This window comes from Perissodus microlepis, chromosome 22 (genome assembly GCF_051167445.1).
Source record: "Perissodus microlepis isolate ML-2025 ecotype Zambia chromosome 22, ASM5116744v1, whole genome shotgun sequence".
Lineage (NCBI taxonomy): Eukaryota > Metazoa > Chordata > Actinopteri > Cichliformes > Cichlidae > Perissodus > Perissodus microlepis.
In genome coordinates, this window is record NC_140481.1 from 1,074,321 (window position 1) to 1,094,493 (window position 20,173).

Below are 20,173 nucleotides of genomic sequence, written 5' to 3' on the forward strand. Positions count from 1 at the left end.
CTTCCTCTGGAGAAATGTCTTCTTATTGTAAAGAATCATTTAGCTCCACCTCCTGCTTCTGTCGCCCACTGGTCGCCCCTCATACACGTCTTTCCGGTCGGGCTTTATCTCGTCTCCGTGCTGCTAGTACTGAAGAAACAAACGCTCCATTCTGTCGTCTTTTATTTGTGTAGTCAAATCAAAGGTTCATTTTTCTCTTTTATTGTTTTACGGTTTGGGGACAGAACCGGAGCACTTTCAACAAACGGCCCCGTCTCTGACCGGAGGAGCAGCAGCAGGAGCTCGGTGGAGGAGAGAGAGGCAGGCGGAGAGCGCCGAGCATCGGCTGGATGCAATACAAAGGTAACGAGGCTCCTCTGTGAGCGGACTGCTTGTGTTTTCAGTGGAGACGGAGCAAAGGTGTTTTTCCTTTTTGCTACGGAGAGCAGAGGATGTGAATCGCCAGTGAGAGCGTGATGGCCGAGCAGGAGGCGCTCTGTTGCAGCAGCATCGAGCAAAATGTCCCCGGGTCCTGGTTTGAGGAGTGAAAGCAGAGTGGCTATCCTTCGTTCCGCAGACTCCATTACGCACCAGCTGCTGCTGCTCCTAAATGCGTTCATTCCTGTTTCCGCTCTGTTCCCGTTCACGCTGTGAGAGGATGGCTGGCTGGCGTTGAGGAGAACCAGTGTCGGCCCCTCGCTGGCTTCTGGATCGCGTGTTCTTCCTGCGGCAGAACCACGGACAGCGACGATGACTCGGCTGCGCAGGAAAGCGCTGGTTGCGCTTTTCCTCTTCACGCTCTTCATTTTTGGCACCATGATGGGCCTGAGGACGCTGAAACCCAGCGACGGCTTTTCGGACCTGGCTCCTGGTATGGATTTCATCGGGGAGAGGTCAGAGAGGAGGCGGCTGGATGTGAAAGACGTGGTGGTTTCCCCAGGTCAGTTCCACATGAGCAGCAGCGACACGAAGGTGGTTTTCACCAGATCGGACCGGGAGTACAGCATATTCTACGACGTCCACATCTTCTACTACCTGTGGTACGGCTCTCCCAGCGTGGACAACAAGTACATCCACTGGGATCACGTGCTGGTGCCACACTGGGACCCAAAGATCGCAGCCAGCCATGCTCAAGGAAAGCACACGCCTCCGGATGACATTGCCTCGAGTTTCTACCCCGAGCTGGGACCCTACAGCTCGAGGGACCCGAAGGTGCTAGAGTCACACATGGCCCAGATAGAAGCGGCCGCAGCGGGTAAGCACTGTTGCAACATTGGCTCTGTGTGTATGTGACAGCCGAGAGGTTTGACAAAGACAGTCTCTCGGCTCTTTGAATGCTAAGTGCAATGAAGCATGTTCATGTTGAACTATCATAACTAAAAGTATCCAGATTAAATGTAAAATATAAAGTTTCCAGTGCTGTGAAGAGTAAAAACAGCGTTGTCCTCTATTCACGGTAAACTAGAAGAATGCAGTTTCATTTACCTCCGTCTGCTATGAATATGCACCATAACGCTGCTAATCAGGGTTATTCATCTCGGTTCCGTTTAGTCTGCAGCACTAGTCCTGTGGGGCTGTGGGAGTATGTTAGAGGGGCACCGTGTTCGCAGTCTGCACTTTCTAAATAAAATGCCTCTTCCACATGGATGGATGAACACACTGACTCTATGCAAACATGCAAAACTTCAAGATAACAAGTTTGCTTAGAGATGGTGATAAAACACCAGTGTCTGATCAGGGGATTTACATGGTAAATATTGTTTCATCAATATTACAGAAAGTTCCCTCTAATTAAAAAAAAAAAAAAAAGCAAACCAACATGTGTAAATTTCAGCATCTTCGGGCGAGCCTCCTGTATTTGCATCAGTGCCACAGTCTCTCTTCCATCTGGTAAACCTTGTTTCACTCTCGCTGCTCTCCTTCTGTCACAAATTTCCACCGTCTTCATTTCTCTTGCGCACTGTGCGTTGCTTTGGGTGGTTGAACCCAGGTTTGTAAACTTGTGATCATATCATAACTTAATATTAGTAAGGAACTGTAACAAACCCACAGCAGACCCGGGTGCACGTTCATGCTTTGCAGCATACTTTATTGGTAAATAAAGCAAGCTTTACTTGGTCCATAGGACCCCAAAGCGCTTTACACTATACACAATCATCCACACACACATTCACACACTGGTGGTGGCAGCTACAGTGTAGCCACAGCCGCCCTGGGGTGCACTGACAGAGGCGAGGCTGCCGGACACTGGCGCCACCGGGCCCTCTGACCACCACCAGTAGGCAACGGGTGAAGTGTCTCGCCCAAGGACACAACGACCAAACCTGTTGGAGCCGGGGCTCGAACCGGCAACCTTCCGATTACAAGACGAACGCCCAACTCTTGAGCCACGATCGCCCTTTATTACAACTCAGGTTGCAGTTCACAGCACACCCGCTGCAAGCTCAACACAACCAACAACCCAAACACAGGACCCAGTACAATATTTAAGGCTACGTCCACACTAATGCGCTTTTAAACGAAAACGCATCGTTTTCTCTCCGTTTTGGCCTCCCGTCCACACTGAGACGCCGCTTTCCTCAAGGAAAAACGCAGCGTTTTGAAAACGCTCTCGAAAACGCACACATTTCAAAACGGAGCTGTCCCGTCGCAGTGTGGACACTCGAAAACGCAGACTTTCTAAAACGATGACGCATGTTGGTCATGTGACCAATTAAACAAAGATAGCGGAGGGCATTATACAGCAGTTGTTTTGATTGCTCTTAATTTTGACAGCCCTAAAAAAAGATGAATATCAGTTTGTACGTGCTCCAGATAGCTTTTCTTCAAATTCTTTAATCCTCACTCCTTTTGCGCAGGACTGGAACATAAGCGTTTTCGGCCGTTTCAATGTGGACGACTGTGTGGATGCAGAACGTTTTTACACAAAAACGCCGTTGTCAAATCTATCCGGGCTAGTGTGGACGTAGTCTAAGTCCGCGGGGCATGATTGCGGATGCACGGCACCGCAATCCACACCCGCCACATGCCCCCATCGCCTGACTGAGGCCAGGGAGCCATCCGGCCAAACCTAATCCCCTCCCCCCGCGAGCAGGAGAGAGACCGTCGGTGTCCCCAGCTCCAGGTCCGGCGACAGGGGGGTGTGAGTTCAGGTGGTCGCCCGCGGCTCCAGCGGCGCTGGCGAAGCTGGTCCGGAGGTTGGTCGCGTGGCTGGGCCGACGTAGGATCAATTGGCGTGCCGGCCTCTGGTGGAGATGAGGCCGGTCTGGCCAGCATGCCGCCCTCAGACTTGGCGGGGCTGTCGCACAGCTCACCCTCCGGCCGAGCAGGCTCCTCCTCTTCCGCTGCTCCCGGCTGGAGCAGCCCCTCACGCGGCTCCTCCTCTGCCGTCGCTCCCGGCTGGAGCAGCTAGTGGTGGGCGGATCGATCCAAATATCGATTATATCGATGCCAAGTTGGCATCGGTATCGGATCGATACTAGCCTGGTGAGATCGATTCTTTACTTTAAGTTCCGCTCTTGTTTGCAGTGCTGTCCTTTTGGCAAAGACGAAACAGCAAGGTTGCCGGACTCGCTGCACCTGTGTCAGCGCAGAGCAGGCACACTTTGCTCCCCTCCTACCTCTTGTGTTTAGATGGTGCGCTGTCACGTGACGTGCCTTAGACACGTTGGGGGTTGTTAAGTTGTTTACATATTATTTATATTTTTACCAACTGTTATTGTTGTTGAGAATTTTAAGTGTAAATTTTGTATTATAGTTTCTCAACAGTGCTTGTTTTGATTTTTTAACTGGTTTGCGCAATTTATTGTAACATTTTTATTTAAAAGAAAAAAGAAAAAGATAACTAAACCGCCACGGCAGACCCGATGGCATTTTCATGCTTCGCAGCATCATTTATTCTTACAATGATCACACGGCTGTGTGGCACGGCTACAGTACATTCTGATGCAGCTCTCCCGCTGCCAGCCGTACACATCACCATCAACAACAACACAGAACACAGCACAGTGTTTAAGCCGGCGAGGCGTGGTTGTACATGCCGTGCAGGTGAGTCCATCTCACCTGCAGCGGCATCGCAGAACACACCCCGCCACATACCCCCTTCGCCCCTGAGGCCAAACCTACTCTCCCCTCCGCGAGCAGGCGAGGGAATTGGCCCAGACCATCAGCGCCCCAGGCCCCAGCTGGCCCGTATGTACTTGATATGGGATCGATACCAAAATATGGAGTATCGCACACCACTAAGAGCAGCTCCTCCACCTCTGTCAGGTGCGGACCCTCACGCACCTCCTCCGCAAGCAGGCGCAAACCCTCGCGCAGCTCCTCCTCTTTCTCCTCCTCCTCAACCAGCAGGCACGGATCCTCACGCTCCGCCTCCTCCTCCTGCGACGGCTTGGCAGGTTCCTCCCTCGCTCTCCGTGCACTGACCTCCAACTCGGGCTGAGCAGTTGGGTAAGCTGTTGGTGGACCCAGTGGTTTCTCCGTGATCCTCCTCCGGGGAGCAGGAACAGGCGCAGGCCCCAGCCGGGTACAAGCCTCTCCCACCCCAGGAGTGGGGATGGGTGCGGTGGCAGGCTGCGTCCTGGCTGGTCGCAACCAGTGGGGGTGGCGGCGATGTTGGCCCGGACTGGATCTGAGCTGCCAGACTCGCGATCCTCTGCGTGCGGCGCTCAACCAGGTCCTCCAGTTCTTCCTGCCAGCACCACAACACTGCCGCCTGCTTCTGCTATGTTGCCACTATCTCGGCCACCATCTGGGTCAGCTCCTTCCCCGGCTGGCCCGCGGGTCTGCTGTGTCCCCATCCTGGGTTTCGGCACCACTGTAACAAACCCACAGCAGACCTGGGTGCATGTTCACGCTTGGCAGCATACTTTATTACAACTCAAGGTTGCCGTTCACGACACACACCGCCACCGCGGGGCGACTGCTTGCACACGGCCAACCACCGGACCAGCGGCGCTGGCACCTGAACTCACACCTCCCTGTTGCTGGACCAGGGGTGGGGACGCCGTCGCTCCGGGCCGATTTTCCCTCTCCCGCTCACGGAGGGAGGGGAGTAGGTTCGGCCGGATGGCTCCCTGGCCTCAGTCGGGCGATGGGGGTATGTGGCGGGGCATTGCCTGCCGTGCTGTGCAGGGAAGGCGGACGCACCTGCACGGCATCCGCAATCATGCCCTGCCGACTTAAGTATTGCACCGGGTGCTGTGATAGTGGTTGTTGTTATGTTGAGCTGCAGCTCTGTGTGTGGATGTACAGCAACCGTCAAAGTATTAATAAAATATGCTGCAAAACATGAACGTGCACCCGGGTCTGCTGTGGTTTTGTTACAGGAGCACTGACTGAAAGTTCTGATATCGCCTGTTTTTCCAAAGAAAATGTCTGAATCTCATTCACTACAGTGAGAGCTAACTGTACAGTCTTCATCCTCCTTTCCTTTTGCTTTGCTGTCTTTGAAGGAGTGCTGGTTTTGTCCTGGTATCCTCCTGGGGTGGGGGACGACCACGGGGAGCCCACAGAGGACCTCGTTCCTACCGTTATGGACGCTGCCCACAGGCACAGCATCAAGGTAACTGGTGAGACAACCGGTATGTTTTCCCCTTTCTGACGATTTACTGAATTTCTAGATGGCTTGCCAGTGTTTCCTGACTGTTAATGTTAAGAACAGTATTGATTTGAATCTCTTAAAAATCAGCTTTGTGGTCACACTTTGACTTTGTGATTATTTAGACATAATCAACCTGAAAAGCAGAAAGATAACACTTAATAAAAATAATTGATGAACTTGTAGAGGGGTTAGAGTCTTCCAGATAAGTATCAAGGCTGAGGATACACTGTACAAGTCCTGTATCTATAATGTGATTTATATCATGCTTTATAAATATGGAGGCACAGAATAATGACAAACATGCTAAAAGTAAGAGTACTTACATACTCTAAGTATTTACGTAGTTGCATATACGTACACAGATATACGTATATACAGCTGAGAAGGTTTAGAAGCACATCAGCTTAATTTAATTGCTCAGGTTTTTTGAACTTGTTGCCTGCATTGTCGGTCTTTGCCTCTAAACAGGATAATGTGTCACCAACCGGCCCACACGGCCATAACAAAAACCAGAGATGCACAGAGATGCACAGCAATGTCATCCAAACTATTTTATTTTAAGTGAATAAAACAGAAACAAGAAACTTTGTACAAACTATGGTGTGTGTAGTCAGGAGCATCAGTGGGTTAGAGGAGGGCACGGGTGGAAAAATGGTGTATGTAATGTTGTTAAATGCAAAAACCAAACCAAAAGCAACCAGAATGAGCCACACACAGCTGAGCTCTACAGGCTTCTTATGGAGCTCTGGCACACTGAGCCCAGGTGTTGCCAGTGTCACTAATTGTCAACAGGAACGCTGCCTCTCCAAAGCCTGCAAACAAGACACAAGCAGTCCAAAAGGAAGGCAGGGTGCAGTGCATGGTCTCAGAGGCGTTTGAGCAGGATCCAGCAAGGATCCTAGAATCAGTGTTTAGAAAACTATCATAACTCCAGTAGACTTAGGCTATGATCAGCTGAGCTGCTGCTCTCTGTGGATGTGCACAACTGAACTGAACCAGATGTGAGCAGATGCTTCATGAGCTGTCCTGGCTGATATCATCCTCTACACTGACAGTACTTGTTTATACTGTCTGTTTTCTAAATGGTACAAAGTTTGTATGAAGGTCGAATTCAGTCAATGGATCTCAGCATCATCAGCTAAAGGAGTCTCTGCGACACTGGATGTAAGCTAGCTGTGACCATGAGCACCACAGCCACTGTGCAGTGTCACACACTATTCTTTACTTTAAATCATCACAGTGCAGCAAACTCACCTGTTTAAAAACATGAGGACTTGCGTGTACGCTTTAAAATGTCCAGTTTATCAAACAGAACTGAGCATCCTTCTCTTTAAAGCTAAGCTCTCGTCTTCCTCTCCGGTCTTTCTTCGAGTGAAGTCTTTCTTTTCTCTCCCTGTGAAATCCAGCAGCTGGACTTTTAGCTGCAACACACTGTGAGACAAACAGCACACAAACAGTTTGTGTTTGTTGAGCTGATAGAGACGCTGAATGACCTGCCTCGTCTAGGCCTCGTTAGACGCTCAAATACTGCGACCGCAATTTATGGACACCTGCAGTCGTTCCAGCGTTGTGCCAAAAGAATAAATAAATAAAATAAAGCCTACTTTATCTTTGACTGTGGCGCACAGTAGGGCTGCCACGATTAGTCAACTAGTCACGATTACGTCGACTATCAAAATCGTCGACGACTGATTTAATAGTCGACGCGTCGTTTGAAGCTTTGTAAGATCACAAAAGACGCAGGAATAAGTAGTAGGATTTAAGAGTGTAATAACGGACTGAAACAGAAGATGGCAGCACTGCATGTACAAGGATGCCAGCTGCCGTTAAACCCCAAAGAAGAAGAAGAAGCTGTGTCCCAGAATTCATAGCGCGGCCCAGCTCAGTTTCCAACAATGGCGGCAGCTAGTTAGTTTTAATATTACTCTTATTATTCTTTCTGGGTCACAAAATAAACGTTTAACATATTTTCAGGCGAGAATGTAGCTGTGTAAACCTCAAATATCTGCTCAGTTTATCAAGACACCACATATTTTCAAAAGCGCTCCGACGTTTTCGGAGACGTCTGTTACCCACTAGCTCGATAGCTAGCCGGGGGCAAGGCTAACTAGAGCCCGTGAGAACACCGGACTCCCAGCAAATCGTTTTCAAACCCACCACCGTCTTTCGCTACTCAGGTTAAATATATATAAGTCACTTAGATAACTTAAAATGTTATTGTTTGGCTTTTTTTAGTATTTTATTTGTTCCTGAGTAAATCAGTTTGGCTGAGATCAAAGTTATAGTTTTTACACAGCTGAATAAACATCAAGCAGACAGCTGATTATCAGAAGTGTGAGACACTCGAGAATTTACTCCGGTGTCCTGTTATATTTTAGATAGCAAGGAGTTTATTAAACTTAACCGAAACAATCTGCAAATGTCATTAAAATTTAATAAACTATCATCTTGTCTTTATTTTTAGTTAGCACATACCTTAAACACTTACAGCTGTAAGCTAATGATAGTTACATAAGAGCAGATTCCGCTGTACGTTTTACGTCCAGTGGCTGATGATCTGATTAGTCGACTAATCGCAAAAATAATCGGTGACTAGTCGACTATCAAAATAATCGTTTGTGGCAGCCCTAGCGCACAGGTACCTGAAAATTCTACTCAGATACAGTAACAAAGTGTTTCTACTTAGTTACTTCCCACCTCTGCTGTTTAAGAAAGGGCATCATACAAGAATCTGCCACTGTTTATCAGAGTTCACACCATGAGCTCAAGACATGGAAGGAAGATCTGGAGATTAAAATCTTAGCTTGTGTTGTGGCCGTGAATCAGGCAGATTAACACACTTTATGTAACTCCTACCACTCGAATCATTAAATATAGCAGACCTATGCACTAAATACAGGCTAAAGGAAACACATTTCAGTGTCTGTAGGTGCAGAAATATTGGACGTGGTCAGAGTGACAGATTATTTTAAAAGGTTTTCTTTTTGTACCCAAACATTAATGGACCGCATTCTTTCACTCGCCTAAGAGCCAAAAGCAACTCCGGTTACCTTGAACGTAGAACAGGTGTTACACATCGAATCTACTGAAATACTCGAATACCTCAAACTAGTATCTGCAGAAATGCAGTGTGAGTGAAGAATTCAGCTGTGACATTGATTTTGTTGATTAGGTATTTCCAGTGTTGGGAAGGTTACTTTTAAAATGTATTCCACTACAGATTACAGATTACATGCCCCAAAATGTATTTTGTAACGTATTCTGAATACTTTGGATTACTTAATATATTATCATGCTTTTTACAGCTACATGAATGTGATTTATTACTATTACTGAAGGTTACTCTCCACACCAACACCAACTAGATGTTTAAATCTTAATATAAATGAGTAACAGTAGGTGGACATTAGGTAAGGCTGCACTTTTTGCAGAGATCTCGTATAGAAAACTATTCGGCGCGTATATAAAACAGGTCCGCGGCTCCGAACCGCAGTAAAGGGACCTCTGGCTAATACGTCGGGTTCGTGTCGGGCTCATAGCTGAAAACTAGCTTTACTTTGTTGTCTGGGTCAACTTTGCTAGCAGAGACAGAGAGAGGCGTTGAAAGGCTGCTCCAACGGAGCTTATTGTTTCAGAGGAAAACACGAACACAGTGTACAGTCGAGTCCTAATAGCTTACTCACAGCTGGGCTTCACTGCCCATGAGTCTACACTCTTTAGGGCGATGCCTGTAACACTCTGCCTGTTGCCTTCATATTAAATCATTTTTGGATAATTATTTTAAAAAATATTTCTTCATGTCATTATGCGGCTGCAAGTAGAGGTGACATGGGCCTCAGACTGAGACACAGACATTAGAGCTTCTTAATGCGTGTTTGTTTGGGTTTCCACCGGCGTGGAAACCAAAAACAGAGAGGACATAGCCGAACATATGAAACAGGAAAAGACCGCCGTGTAATCCCTTTATTTCAAAAAGTAACTGTATTCTAAATACCACCATTTTAAACGGTAACTGTAACTGAATACAGTTACTCATATTTTGTATTTTAAATACGTAACGGTGGTACATGTACTCTGTTACTCCCCAACACTCTGTATTTCATTGTGAACGTGTCACCGCATATACTGCTCTTAGACACTCACACACTGGGGGATGAGCCTGCTGTGCTAACAGAGAATTACAAAGTAAAATTCACTTATGTATTCATTGATCATATATATTATAACATGCTGTTGAAGATCTTTGAGGTATTTCTACACAAAGCATATATGTGAACCACTATGAGCTGCTTTGTGTTTGCTAGGTTTGCCTCAGTGTGCTCGTCAGTTTTCCCTCCGTCTGTTCTTGAAAGTCCAGTTTTTCAGCGTTCACTCCACAAACAGTAGCTTGCAGGTAAACCGTGTGTGAAAAGCATGTGTTCTGCAGTCAGAGGGCCTGGTTAGGTTCTCCCTCCCAACACAGGCTGAGTGTCATCAGGTTATATTGTGGCCATGGCTTTTACGTGACCCACAATTGAGATTTAACAAAATATAGTCTTTATTCATTTCAGAGTTTGGAGCCTATGTTCACCCATAATAACCTGTACTTTTAAAAAATCTATCCGAGACTACAAATTTACAGCTTTTATTGAAAATTAATGTATTGCACTGTACGAAGAGTTAGTCCTTTATTCGTTTGTTTGTTTGGGTTTTTTTTGTGCAAACAACATATAAAAAATATGTATAGAATTTTGTCCTTTCGAGGCTTTCTAATATTGACTGCTGCCTCATCCCTGTCAATAATTTAAAGGCTACTGAACATTGTATTGGTGATTATAGCTTGCAGTCAGTAGCATTTATTTATTAGCAAAATGAAGAGTCCGTCCTCCTTTTCTCAGGAGTTACTGTCAGTGATGTAGACCTCCTCATCTAAAGTGTGCCACAGTGTTCCAGCAGCAAGCAGCCAGTGCTGGCAGTGAGAAGCATTACACTGCAACAGTATTAGACAACATCAGACACAGTGATGCAGCATCAGTCAAATGAAAGCACAAAATGAGCCTTTTTACTTGAACTTTGCTTTTACACTTTAACAGAAATAAGAAGTACAGCCTAACCTTGTAACTGCATGACCTCGGGTGCATCGGCTGCTTAAAGCTTCACCATCATTACCATTTACAGTCCAGCTGTCATACGAGTTTAATGAGCGAGTGCTCGTTTTCATTTGTTGACTTTTCGGCAAACATGACCAGATGCTTGTATCTCCTCCTTGCGTGTCATCATAGCAAGGTTGTACTCAGCTGTGTCTTTTTGCCTCAGGTCTGTTGTTTCCACCTTTAGCAGCTTTCTTGCAAAGCATTGTGCTGGAGGTCACTGAAGGAGCTTCCTCTTTACTGCGCTGCCATCAGAGGCTGGCACGCACCTCTCAGACATGTCTCGGCTTTTCTCTTTCTCAGCTCCAACTGAAACAAGGTCAGAGCTCCTTTAGCACTAGCGGCTGTCAGATACCATAAAGCCATTAAATGTTGAAGGTGCTCGAGACAGCAGTGGCAAAATGAGCAGAGCCCCGTGTGGAGGACAGGAAAGCTTTCTCTTGGTCTACTTTTCATGCTTCCTTATATGGAAGTCTTAGTTTGAAAACTGGGTCTCTTTGTGAGTGTTAGTCAGACTTACACAACAGTGTGTATCTCACAGCTGACCTGAGCACTAATGCTTTCATGATTCAGTGCTCCAGAGCTGCTCCTAACAAAATACAAGTTAATCTGTGTTTGCTTTCTCTGCAAATGTCATATGCATATGTTTGGGAGCTGCTTGTCCTGTGATGCAATGAAAAAGACACAGCAGGAAACTGTCTGCCCCTCTGCCACTATGTGAACGTGTCACCGAAATGACATTTTACAGACACATAATCCCCTCCAGTGTTACACAATCTAACTAACCTCCTAACTATTGAGCTGGGTGCTATGTTACTAAATAAAGTGCTGGCATTGACAGTCTGGAAACTGGAACGGCAAAATAAAAGCTGTACTGACAAACAGTCTACAGCTGCTTTTCATGAAGCTTTAAGGCTCAATAAGCAAAATGGCCTTGTGCAGAATATAGGATGCTTTAGGTGATCAGCACCCAATTAGACTCCATCCTCTGAGCTGGGCCTTTATGTGTAGAATGTTCTCCCTGTGTCTGTGTGGGTTCTCTTCAGGTACTCCGGAGAGAACCCACGTGCAGTTAGTGGGGTTTGGTTCATTGGTGATTGTGGTGTGAATGTGGTAGATGGGAAAGTTTCCATCCCCTCACAGCACCAAATTGGATAAGCGGAGGATGGATGGGTGGATGCATGGACGGAGGGAGGGATGATGGATGAATAGAGGATGGATGGATGGAGGGAGGGATGGAGGGATGATGGATGGACGGACGGATGGACAGATGGATGATGAATATGGCTCTCTGTCTACAATGTGCCGTCTCTCAAGACAGTCAGAACCCTTAAACGTGAACTTGATCAGTCAGGCTAGAATCAAAAGTACTGATATCATCAGGACATTTTCACACTGAGCCAACACCTCTCTGTTACAGAGCTGAGGATGCCTTTGTGCCAAATATCTAGAATAAAGATCTACATTTAACCTACAATGACAAAACCAACTCAAAGTGCTCTGACTAAATCGAGTTTGTGCGATTGTCTCTACATTGTGATCGATGAGACTACAAACCATTATACACATTTAACAATTAAATGTTCTGACAAACACATTTGTTTCATTTTCAGCTCATTTTATTTCCAAATTAAGAAGCAAATTATGTGAGTAATTTAGAGTGTCCGATCAAAGTGCATGTCTGCACCGTGAGAGGCCCACAGAGCCGCTGCTGCTCCCTCTGTTTCTGAACAGCCTCCTCAAAGACCTACAAAAAGAAGCGAGGGCCCTAACGATACCGTTCCTCGGCCTGTCTTTCTGGGAACCTGTGGATCCATTTTGTACGTTGTCCTCACTGGCAGATTGTTGCGTTTTGTTCTCACTGGCTGGAGAAACGCTTTCGTTACTTTCTAAACGTCTCAGCGCGTTACTGGAGCCGCTCGATGCTTTTAGCTCTGCTTTTAATAGCTCCACAACGGCTGCTACAAAAGTCGCGTGACCCTTTTCCATCACAAACTGAAGCACGTATTTGGATCCAAATTTGCGACACAGGTCTTTGTACATTATGATGTACAAGTTCTTTACAGTTTTTAGAGGAGTCAAGTCTCCCCCAATCTTCTCTCGTATATCAGTCACTATCTGCTGAAAATTCAGCTTTACAGCAGTCGTTTGTGTTTTCTCAGAAACGTGAGCGACTAAATTTGCAAGACACAAAGTGAGAAAGGTATCGGTGTCTGCGGGCGTAGGAAGCGTCCCAGACGAACACTGCAGGGCGTCGCTACATTTTTCTTCACTCTCTGAACTCTCACGGTCAAGATTTTGGACATCAGTGATTTGAAATGTATCACTGTTGCCCTCGCTACCCACATCTCCCTCACCTACAGAAGCTGGAGTCTGTGTGCTTTTAAAAGTCTCTACAGACTCTGGTTTAAAGTCGTCATCTTCCTCAGAGTTTGGCGAGTCAACAATGCTGTAGCTGCGACTCTCACCATCTACAAAAGGGGGAGCTAAGGTCTTTGCACAGTCCTTTAAAATGTTCACTACACTGTAAACCATCCCAACAAAGTTTGTCGGGGATGTGGATCTATCTGAGTGCAAGGACGTGGACCCTGTGATACGACTCAGGGCTGAGTTTACGTTCTTTGCGATCGACGCTGAAAATAAAGTCAGTAGTTTGTCTGAGTCACAAGACCGCCGTTGCCCAAAACCCAAGACCCAACCGAAGCAGTAATGAAAGATGTTTCTGAGGCTGGCCTGAATATCATCCTCTGTCACCCTGCAGTAACTGCACCCATCAAGCAGAGGTTCAACGTTCATCCTGAAAAGGGAGAGAAGAGAAACGTAGTCAGTCATTTTCCCACACGATCACTGTTTTGTCCAAATCTACAGGCGTCATTCAAATAAACCACATGGACGACTTCACAGTGATGTAAACGAAGCAATGCTGTGTCCTCTGAAAAAGCCCTCCGTCACCAGGATTACCCGATGAACCATCTCATGTAAAACGTCTAAGAAGAAGAAAGACTGAATGAAACTGTTTAATAAAGCAAGCTTTAGATTTACCGGTCAGCGGAGCTTTCTTCGTCTCCACGATCATGATTATGTGGGCAGCATGAAACCTGTCGGCGTATGACTTTATACACTACGGTGCCAATGTGCCCTATGAGTGCTCGGCACATCTCGGTCAGCAGATCGACGACATCCGAGGAGAGGTCATCGGTGGCTAATGCCGTCCACTGTCTGAAAGAAAAACATTGAGAATGGTTGAGCGACACAAACCTGTAACCAGTGAATATGTCTGTGTGTGCTGATAACTGTCTCGCTGACTTTGAGCTTGTGACTTACCTGAGCGATAAATCGTCTAAATAGTTTCTGAGGCATCGTTCAATGTCTCTAAATCTGAACAGAGGCACGCTGAGATGACTGCACCTCGGTTCAGCACGTTCATCTAATGGGATCTAGAAAGAACAGACAGATGTCAGTGAGCAGGCTTTACACATCCAAAATAATAAGAATTAGACCAGCAGCCAATGTCAGCTTTTTGTCACAGCTGCACTAAATAAACAGTATTGGTGCCTCATTTTGGATGTTTCTGTAACAGTTAGTCCACCAGCACCACTAAGCTTCTCACATATAATCATTGCATTTATTGCATTTTCAAAATGTCTAAAATATTGATGAGAGGTGGTCTGATCAATTTTTCAGAGTCCTACCACGTTCATGTTTCCACAATCTCGTCCGTGAATTCACGTTTTCGCAACAGCTTTGCACAAATGATCACTTTTTCCAATCTTTCACTCTCCGTCCTCACACTACATCTGGATAGTTGTTTTTTAAATTGATTTTTAAATTGCTCTCCTGGTTTGACATTTATCCTTCAAGTATGTACGGCTTTGAGCTAAAAGGGAAAAGGCTCTTTTCTTTTTAGTGCTTGTTTATTTCAAGTTATTACCATGTTTCTGAAAATAAATTTTCATTTGGAAAAATGTTAACATGTGGTCATTTTTCATACATGTATTATGAAACACACAACTACATATTAGTTTGTTTGTTTTTTTTAGTCTTAGACTACCAGTGAAATACAATAACATTCATATTTGAGTGTTAGGGGCGATCGTGGCTCAAGAGTTGGCAGCTCGTCTTGTAATCGGAAGGTTGCCGGTTCGAGCCCCGGCACTGACAGTCTCGGTCGTCTGCTGGTTACCTACTGGTGGTGGTCAGAGGGCCCGATGGCGCCAGTGTCCCACAGCCTCGCCTCTGTCAGTGCGCCCCAGGGCAGCTGTGGCTACAATGTAACTGCCATCACCAGTGTGTGAATGGGTGGATGTAGTGTGAAGCGCTTTGGGGTCCATAGGGACAAAGTAAAGCGCTATACAAATACAGGCCATTTACCATATTTAATATTAAGTACAATTTTGATTACGTTCAATTTACAATATTAAGTAAATGGAACAAAATTTTGGATTAACTGACCGTCTATATTTCAGTTACATTAACCAAGCATGTCAGTGTTAATTACTCAATTTTTTCATGTTTGTGTAACAACTACAATTATTCATTTCAACTTAATATGTTTAAGCTTCAGTTATTCAATTGATCAAGTATATTGAACAGATCTGACTGGTTTCCAATCTACTCAATATGTTTAAGTGTAAAAGTGTTGCCTCAAAAATGTAAAGTAAATGTCAGTTTTAGTTTTTAGAGTGTTGGGTGTGTTTCAGCTCAGCTTGTTCATCTCATCCCTCCTCCCACCTCCAAAGTGGGCAGCGCGTCCTCAGCTTCCCCGACTCAACATGCAGACACAAGCATGTGGCATCAATTGGACATTTTTTTTCAAGCAGTTTGAAAATATTGAATTTTTACACTCTGTGTATTATACGATCAACAGTTTAAGACCACTTGAAAAATGGCAAAAAAATCATATTTTGCATGTTTGGATCTAAACAAGGTTCCAAGAAGAGCGTCAACATGCAACACGAAGAAATGGGAGCGAGACAAAACATTATATGAGCAATTTATTGGATGACTGAGGGCCCTCGTCTGTGTGGTAACCACTGGGTTTTTCAACAGGACGATGCTACAGTACACAATGCCCACAGGACGAGGGACTACTTGCAGGAGAATAACATCACTGTTTGGGACCATCCTGCATGTTCCTCTAATCTAAATCCAACTGAGAAACTTTGGGGATGGACGGCAAAGGAAGTTTACAAAAATGACAACAGCTCCAGACAGCAGACGCCCTTCATGCTTCATCTTTTGTCTCATTCCCATTTCAGCTTGTGCAGAGACACCGATGTGTCTCTGCACAAGCTGATGTGAGCAAACAAAGCCCTGTCCACAGTGAATACAGTCTTACCTCGCTGGCATCATTTCTAACCAGTCAAGACTGTTGACAAGCTGAGCTTGAGCGCCAAACGCTACCACGTTGCTATGGAAACTGTTTACGAAGACCTTGAAGCCTCTTTTTAAAAGATGGAGTGGGCGGCGAGCGTTGGCTGTTCACGGCTCGACAGCTCTCTCCCTGCTTTGCTGTTTGAGACCTTTTTCTGCAGCAAAACAAGCGTAGCACAGTTATTTCAGGCTGACAGAGAGCATCCATCAGTCAGCTCACACTCCTGCCACAGAACAAAACACCCTGCTCTCTGTGAAGGCATGAAGTTATACCACTGTGGTGGAGAGGTACATACTCTGTTTAGGTTATAGCTGTTACTCAGTCACCTGATTGCGTTGGCAGACGTGGTGACGGTCCAGGCCATGTCTGTGGGGAAGGTGCTCCTCCTTCCTCTCTGTCCCAGCATGCTCAGCATGCAGCCAGAGAAACTTGGGCTCTGCCTGCTGTTCTCTATCCTTCTGTCTCTACAACAGAGGAAACACTTCCCTGCTTTTCTTTCTGTGTGTTTATCAGCAGGTAATGTTCTGCATGAATGAAAGCATGCTCAGTCTTTGTTCTGCCAGCTTTCTTCACTGTGTCCACCTCACGTTTCCTGAGCTCAACACATGTGGTGACACATTAGTGTAAAACAGCTGGTTCAGAATAATCACTGTAGTCGTGTCTTTGTGAAACCAAAGCAGTTTTGCAAGAAGGATAAATGTATCAGGCATGTTTCCAACCAGACGTCCAACATTTTACTAATAACTTACCCACTGACTTAAACTCAAAATACACTTCCTCTGTTTATCAGCAGCTCTTTGCAGCTACTTGTTACTGTTCAAAGCACATCTTTCATATTTCATCAAACACAGCACAGCTACAGTTACAATATTTCAAGCAAGGACAGCAGACAGCGTTGCCATGACGTTAAGTAGTTTGGTAATTAGGCAAACACACGTTTAAGATGTGGTATCTGCAGAGAGGGTACGCAGTGACAGCAGAGATGCTGTAGCTCGCTGACATGATTACAGGTACTACTGACTCAGTCTTTCCTCTTTTCTGGCAGTTCATAAGAAACAGAAAATAAACACTTTCACCTTTTTAACTATTCTTTCCCAGGTTTTTGTGGATTCAGGTGCTGCTTTTCAGTAACGTCTGTATTGTCATGTGTTCGTGCACAGGTGGCTTTTCACATACAGCCATACAAGGGCCGGACGGACCAGAGCATGTATGACAACATCAAATACATTATTGACAAGTAAGCTGGTTTTCTGTGTGTCCCATTACCTCTGAATGATCAAGCTGTCCGTATCAGTTGGTGCTAACATTAAAAGCCCACACATGTGATGGAACATGAACCCTGATAGATGAGGAACAAGTCATTAAATATAAATGCCCAGCCTGTGATCGCACAGATCAGCAGGTTTCTGCTCCTTCAACTGATTAAAAATGACTGAAACGAACCTTTGTTCTGCAGTCTCATAGTACTCCAGTGTTTGCAGAAGTCAAGCATCATAGAAAGCAGTTTTTAAAGTGCAATATTATAAGATCATTGGTACAAATCCTTTACTTTTGATTTCCCAAAAATATTGGCACCGATATTTGTGTGAAAACCGCTGCGATGACCATGTGCATATTAGAAAACAAGTGTAGCCATCACACGCAGACCCGTCCGCACATTCATGCTTTGCAGCATCTACCTCTTTATTCACAGTTGTTGTTACGAACACGGCTGCAGCTTTTCAGCTCGCACACAAACATACACGCGAACAACGACATTATTAAACAGTCAGCACAGACTTTTGAGGCGTGATTGCAGATGCCGTGCAAGTCGCGGTGCCGCCATCACCCCTGCAGCGGCACCGCAGACCACACGCCGCCACAACAAGGTTTGGACAAAATAGGCGTCTAGGCTGGTGTACTGACCCTGGATCAGCTGACCAGAGGACCCATGAAGTGTCTGATTTCCTGTCCTGTTTATGGTAGACAGCTCACATATATTTGCAAAGTGAACCAGAAAGACGCTTCAGAAACATGCTGTGATTCGTTCATTTGGTGGCAGCGCCCTCCTTATAAATCACATCAACCGCCCCTCCCTGAGCCTGGTGCTGCCGGAGGTTTCTTCCTGTTAAAAGGGAGTTTTTCCTTCCCACTGTCGCCAAAGTGCTGCTCATAGGGGATCATATGATTGTTGGGTTTTTCTCTGTATGTATTATTCTAGGATCTACCTTACAATATAAAGAACCTTGAGACGACTGTAGTTGTGATTTGGCGCTGCATCAATCAAATTGAATTGAACTGAATACAGCAGCTTAACACGTCTCATTTTTCTCAGGTATGGAAAACATGGCGCCTTCTACAAATTCAAGTCGAGCACCGGGCGAGTACTGCCTCTGTTTTACATCTACGACTCCTACCTGACACCGCCCGAGTCCTGGGCAGAACTTCTGACAGCTAAAGGCTCCCGCAGCGTTAGAGGCACGCCTTACGATGGGATTTTTGTTGCACTCATTGTCGAGGAGCGTCACAAATACGACATCCTGGCTAGCGGCTTTGACGGCATGTACACGTACTTTGCCTCGAACGGCTTTTCGTTTGGCTCGTCTCACCAGAACTGGAAGGCCATCAAGGCGTTCTGTGACGCAAACAATTTGCTGTTCATCCCAAGCGTTGGTCCCGGGTACGTGGATACTGCCGTTCGACCGTGGAACAACCATAACACCAGGAACCGTGTTAACGGACGTTACTATGAGACGTCCCTGCAGGCAGCTTTGTCTGTCCGTCCAGAAATCGTCACCATTACGTCCTTCAACCAGTGGCACGAAGGCACACAAATAGAGAAGGCTACGCCCAAGAAAACTGTGACCCGTTTGTATCTAGATTATCAGCCTAACCAACCAGACCACTACTTGGAGCTAACACGCCAGTGGGCAGAGAACTTCAACAAAGAGAAGGACAAGTGGCTGATGTGAGCGTCAGCTGAGTGGACGGTCTGAGCATCGCTACAACATGATGTTGAGCTCGCTGCCACACCTCTGTGTTCCTCCACACAAAGTTTCCGCTCAGCGCTCTCTTCCTGTTTCGACTGCCTGTCATTTTTTGTACATGTTAATAATGACATTCACATGTTGATGCTTCAGGGTCGCAGTGATAAACAGCTAACACTGGTTTTGTGAGTAGTGTGGTTCTGACTACTAAAACCATGTGGATGTGTACAGTAACTCTACTACTCTGTGAGGTTTATGTTGTATTATCCAATGCTCCAGACTGTTCTTTCCTGTCTTTCCATGGTGACAAATTAAACTGTGTGTCTGTTTACAGTTGGACAATCAGTTGCTGATGTGAAAAAGGTCCTAGGCTGCGTTCACAATGCAGGCGAAAGCGCATCAAATCCGACTTCTTTGACCCTCTGCGACCCATCTATCCGATTAATGTGTGACAGTGTGAACGGCACAAATCCGATCTGGGTCACTTTCGTATGTGGTGCTGAATCTGATACATATCCGATGTTTTAGGAAGCGACTGCTGTTTGATGGTCACGTCGCATTAAATCCGTCTTTTACGTCACCGACACAAGACAGACGCTGATTATCAGCGCCCGAGAAGACATCGCGAACGCTTCCTGTCCATCCAGTGAAACTGCTGGGAAGACAACGTTGGAGAAACGTGAACATTTTCTTTGTACTGTATAATCTGCAGATTCTGACAGAAATCTGCAGCTAGAAGCAGCGCTCCTCTAAAACAGCAGTAAGGATCATTATTAGGACAAATGTAAATAACAAAACTTTATAACTTAAAGCAAAACTGGGAAACGTGAAGTCCGAAGTCTTTACATTAAGGCCATCAGTCAAACATGCTGTTGGTCTGGGTCTAAACAGAGCGCGTCGTGTGTGACGTCTTCTTTTGCGCATGCGGCCGCTCTGAGCGTTCACACTAGAGCGCGTTTGCTGTCGCATTTTATTTGTAGCGTGAACGAGCAGGGAAAAGAATCGGATTTGATCCAAAAATCGGAATTGAGCATCAAGACCTGCAGAGTGAACGTAGCCTAAGAAGATGTGAATAAGCTGCTCAGTCCAGATGTTTTTTTAAATCACCTAATTTCTTACT

The 20,173-nt window shown here is 45.8% G+C and overlaps 2 protein-coding genes across 2 annotated transcripts; one reads left to right on the plus strand and one right to left on the minus strand.

Annotated features, from left to right (window-relative positions):
* Positions 1-68: 68 nt before the first annotated feature.
* maneal (mannosidase endo-alpha like) lies at positions 69-19,386 on the plus strand. The gene is made up of 4 exons (XM_084918814.1): positions 69-1,234; positions 5,436-5,545; positions 17,248-17,324; positions 18,402-19,386. Exons 1-4 carry the CDS (start codon positions 730-732, stop codon positions 19,036-19,038), a joined length of 1,329 nt encoding a protein of 442 aa, XP_084774940.1. The 5' UTR covers positions 69-729; the 3' UTR covers positions 19,039-19,386.
* On the minus strand, positions 11,946-14,515 carry LOC146362362 (uncharacterized). The gene is made up of 4 exons (XM_084918813.1): positions 14,406-14,515; positions 14,038-14,150; positions 13,756-13,932; positions 11,946-13,510 (listed from the first exon to the last, which is right to left on the minus strand). The coding sequence occupies exons 1-4, from the start codon at positions 14,412-14,414 to the stop codon at positions 12,382-12,384; spliced, it is 1,428 nt and encodes a 475-aa protein (XP_084774939.1). The 5' UTR covers positions 14,415-14,515; the 3' UTR covers positions 11,946-12,381.
* Positions 19,387-20,173: the final 787 nt, after the last annotated feature.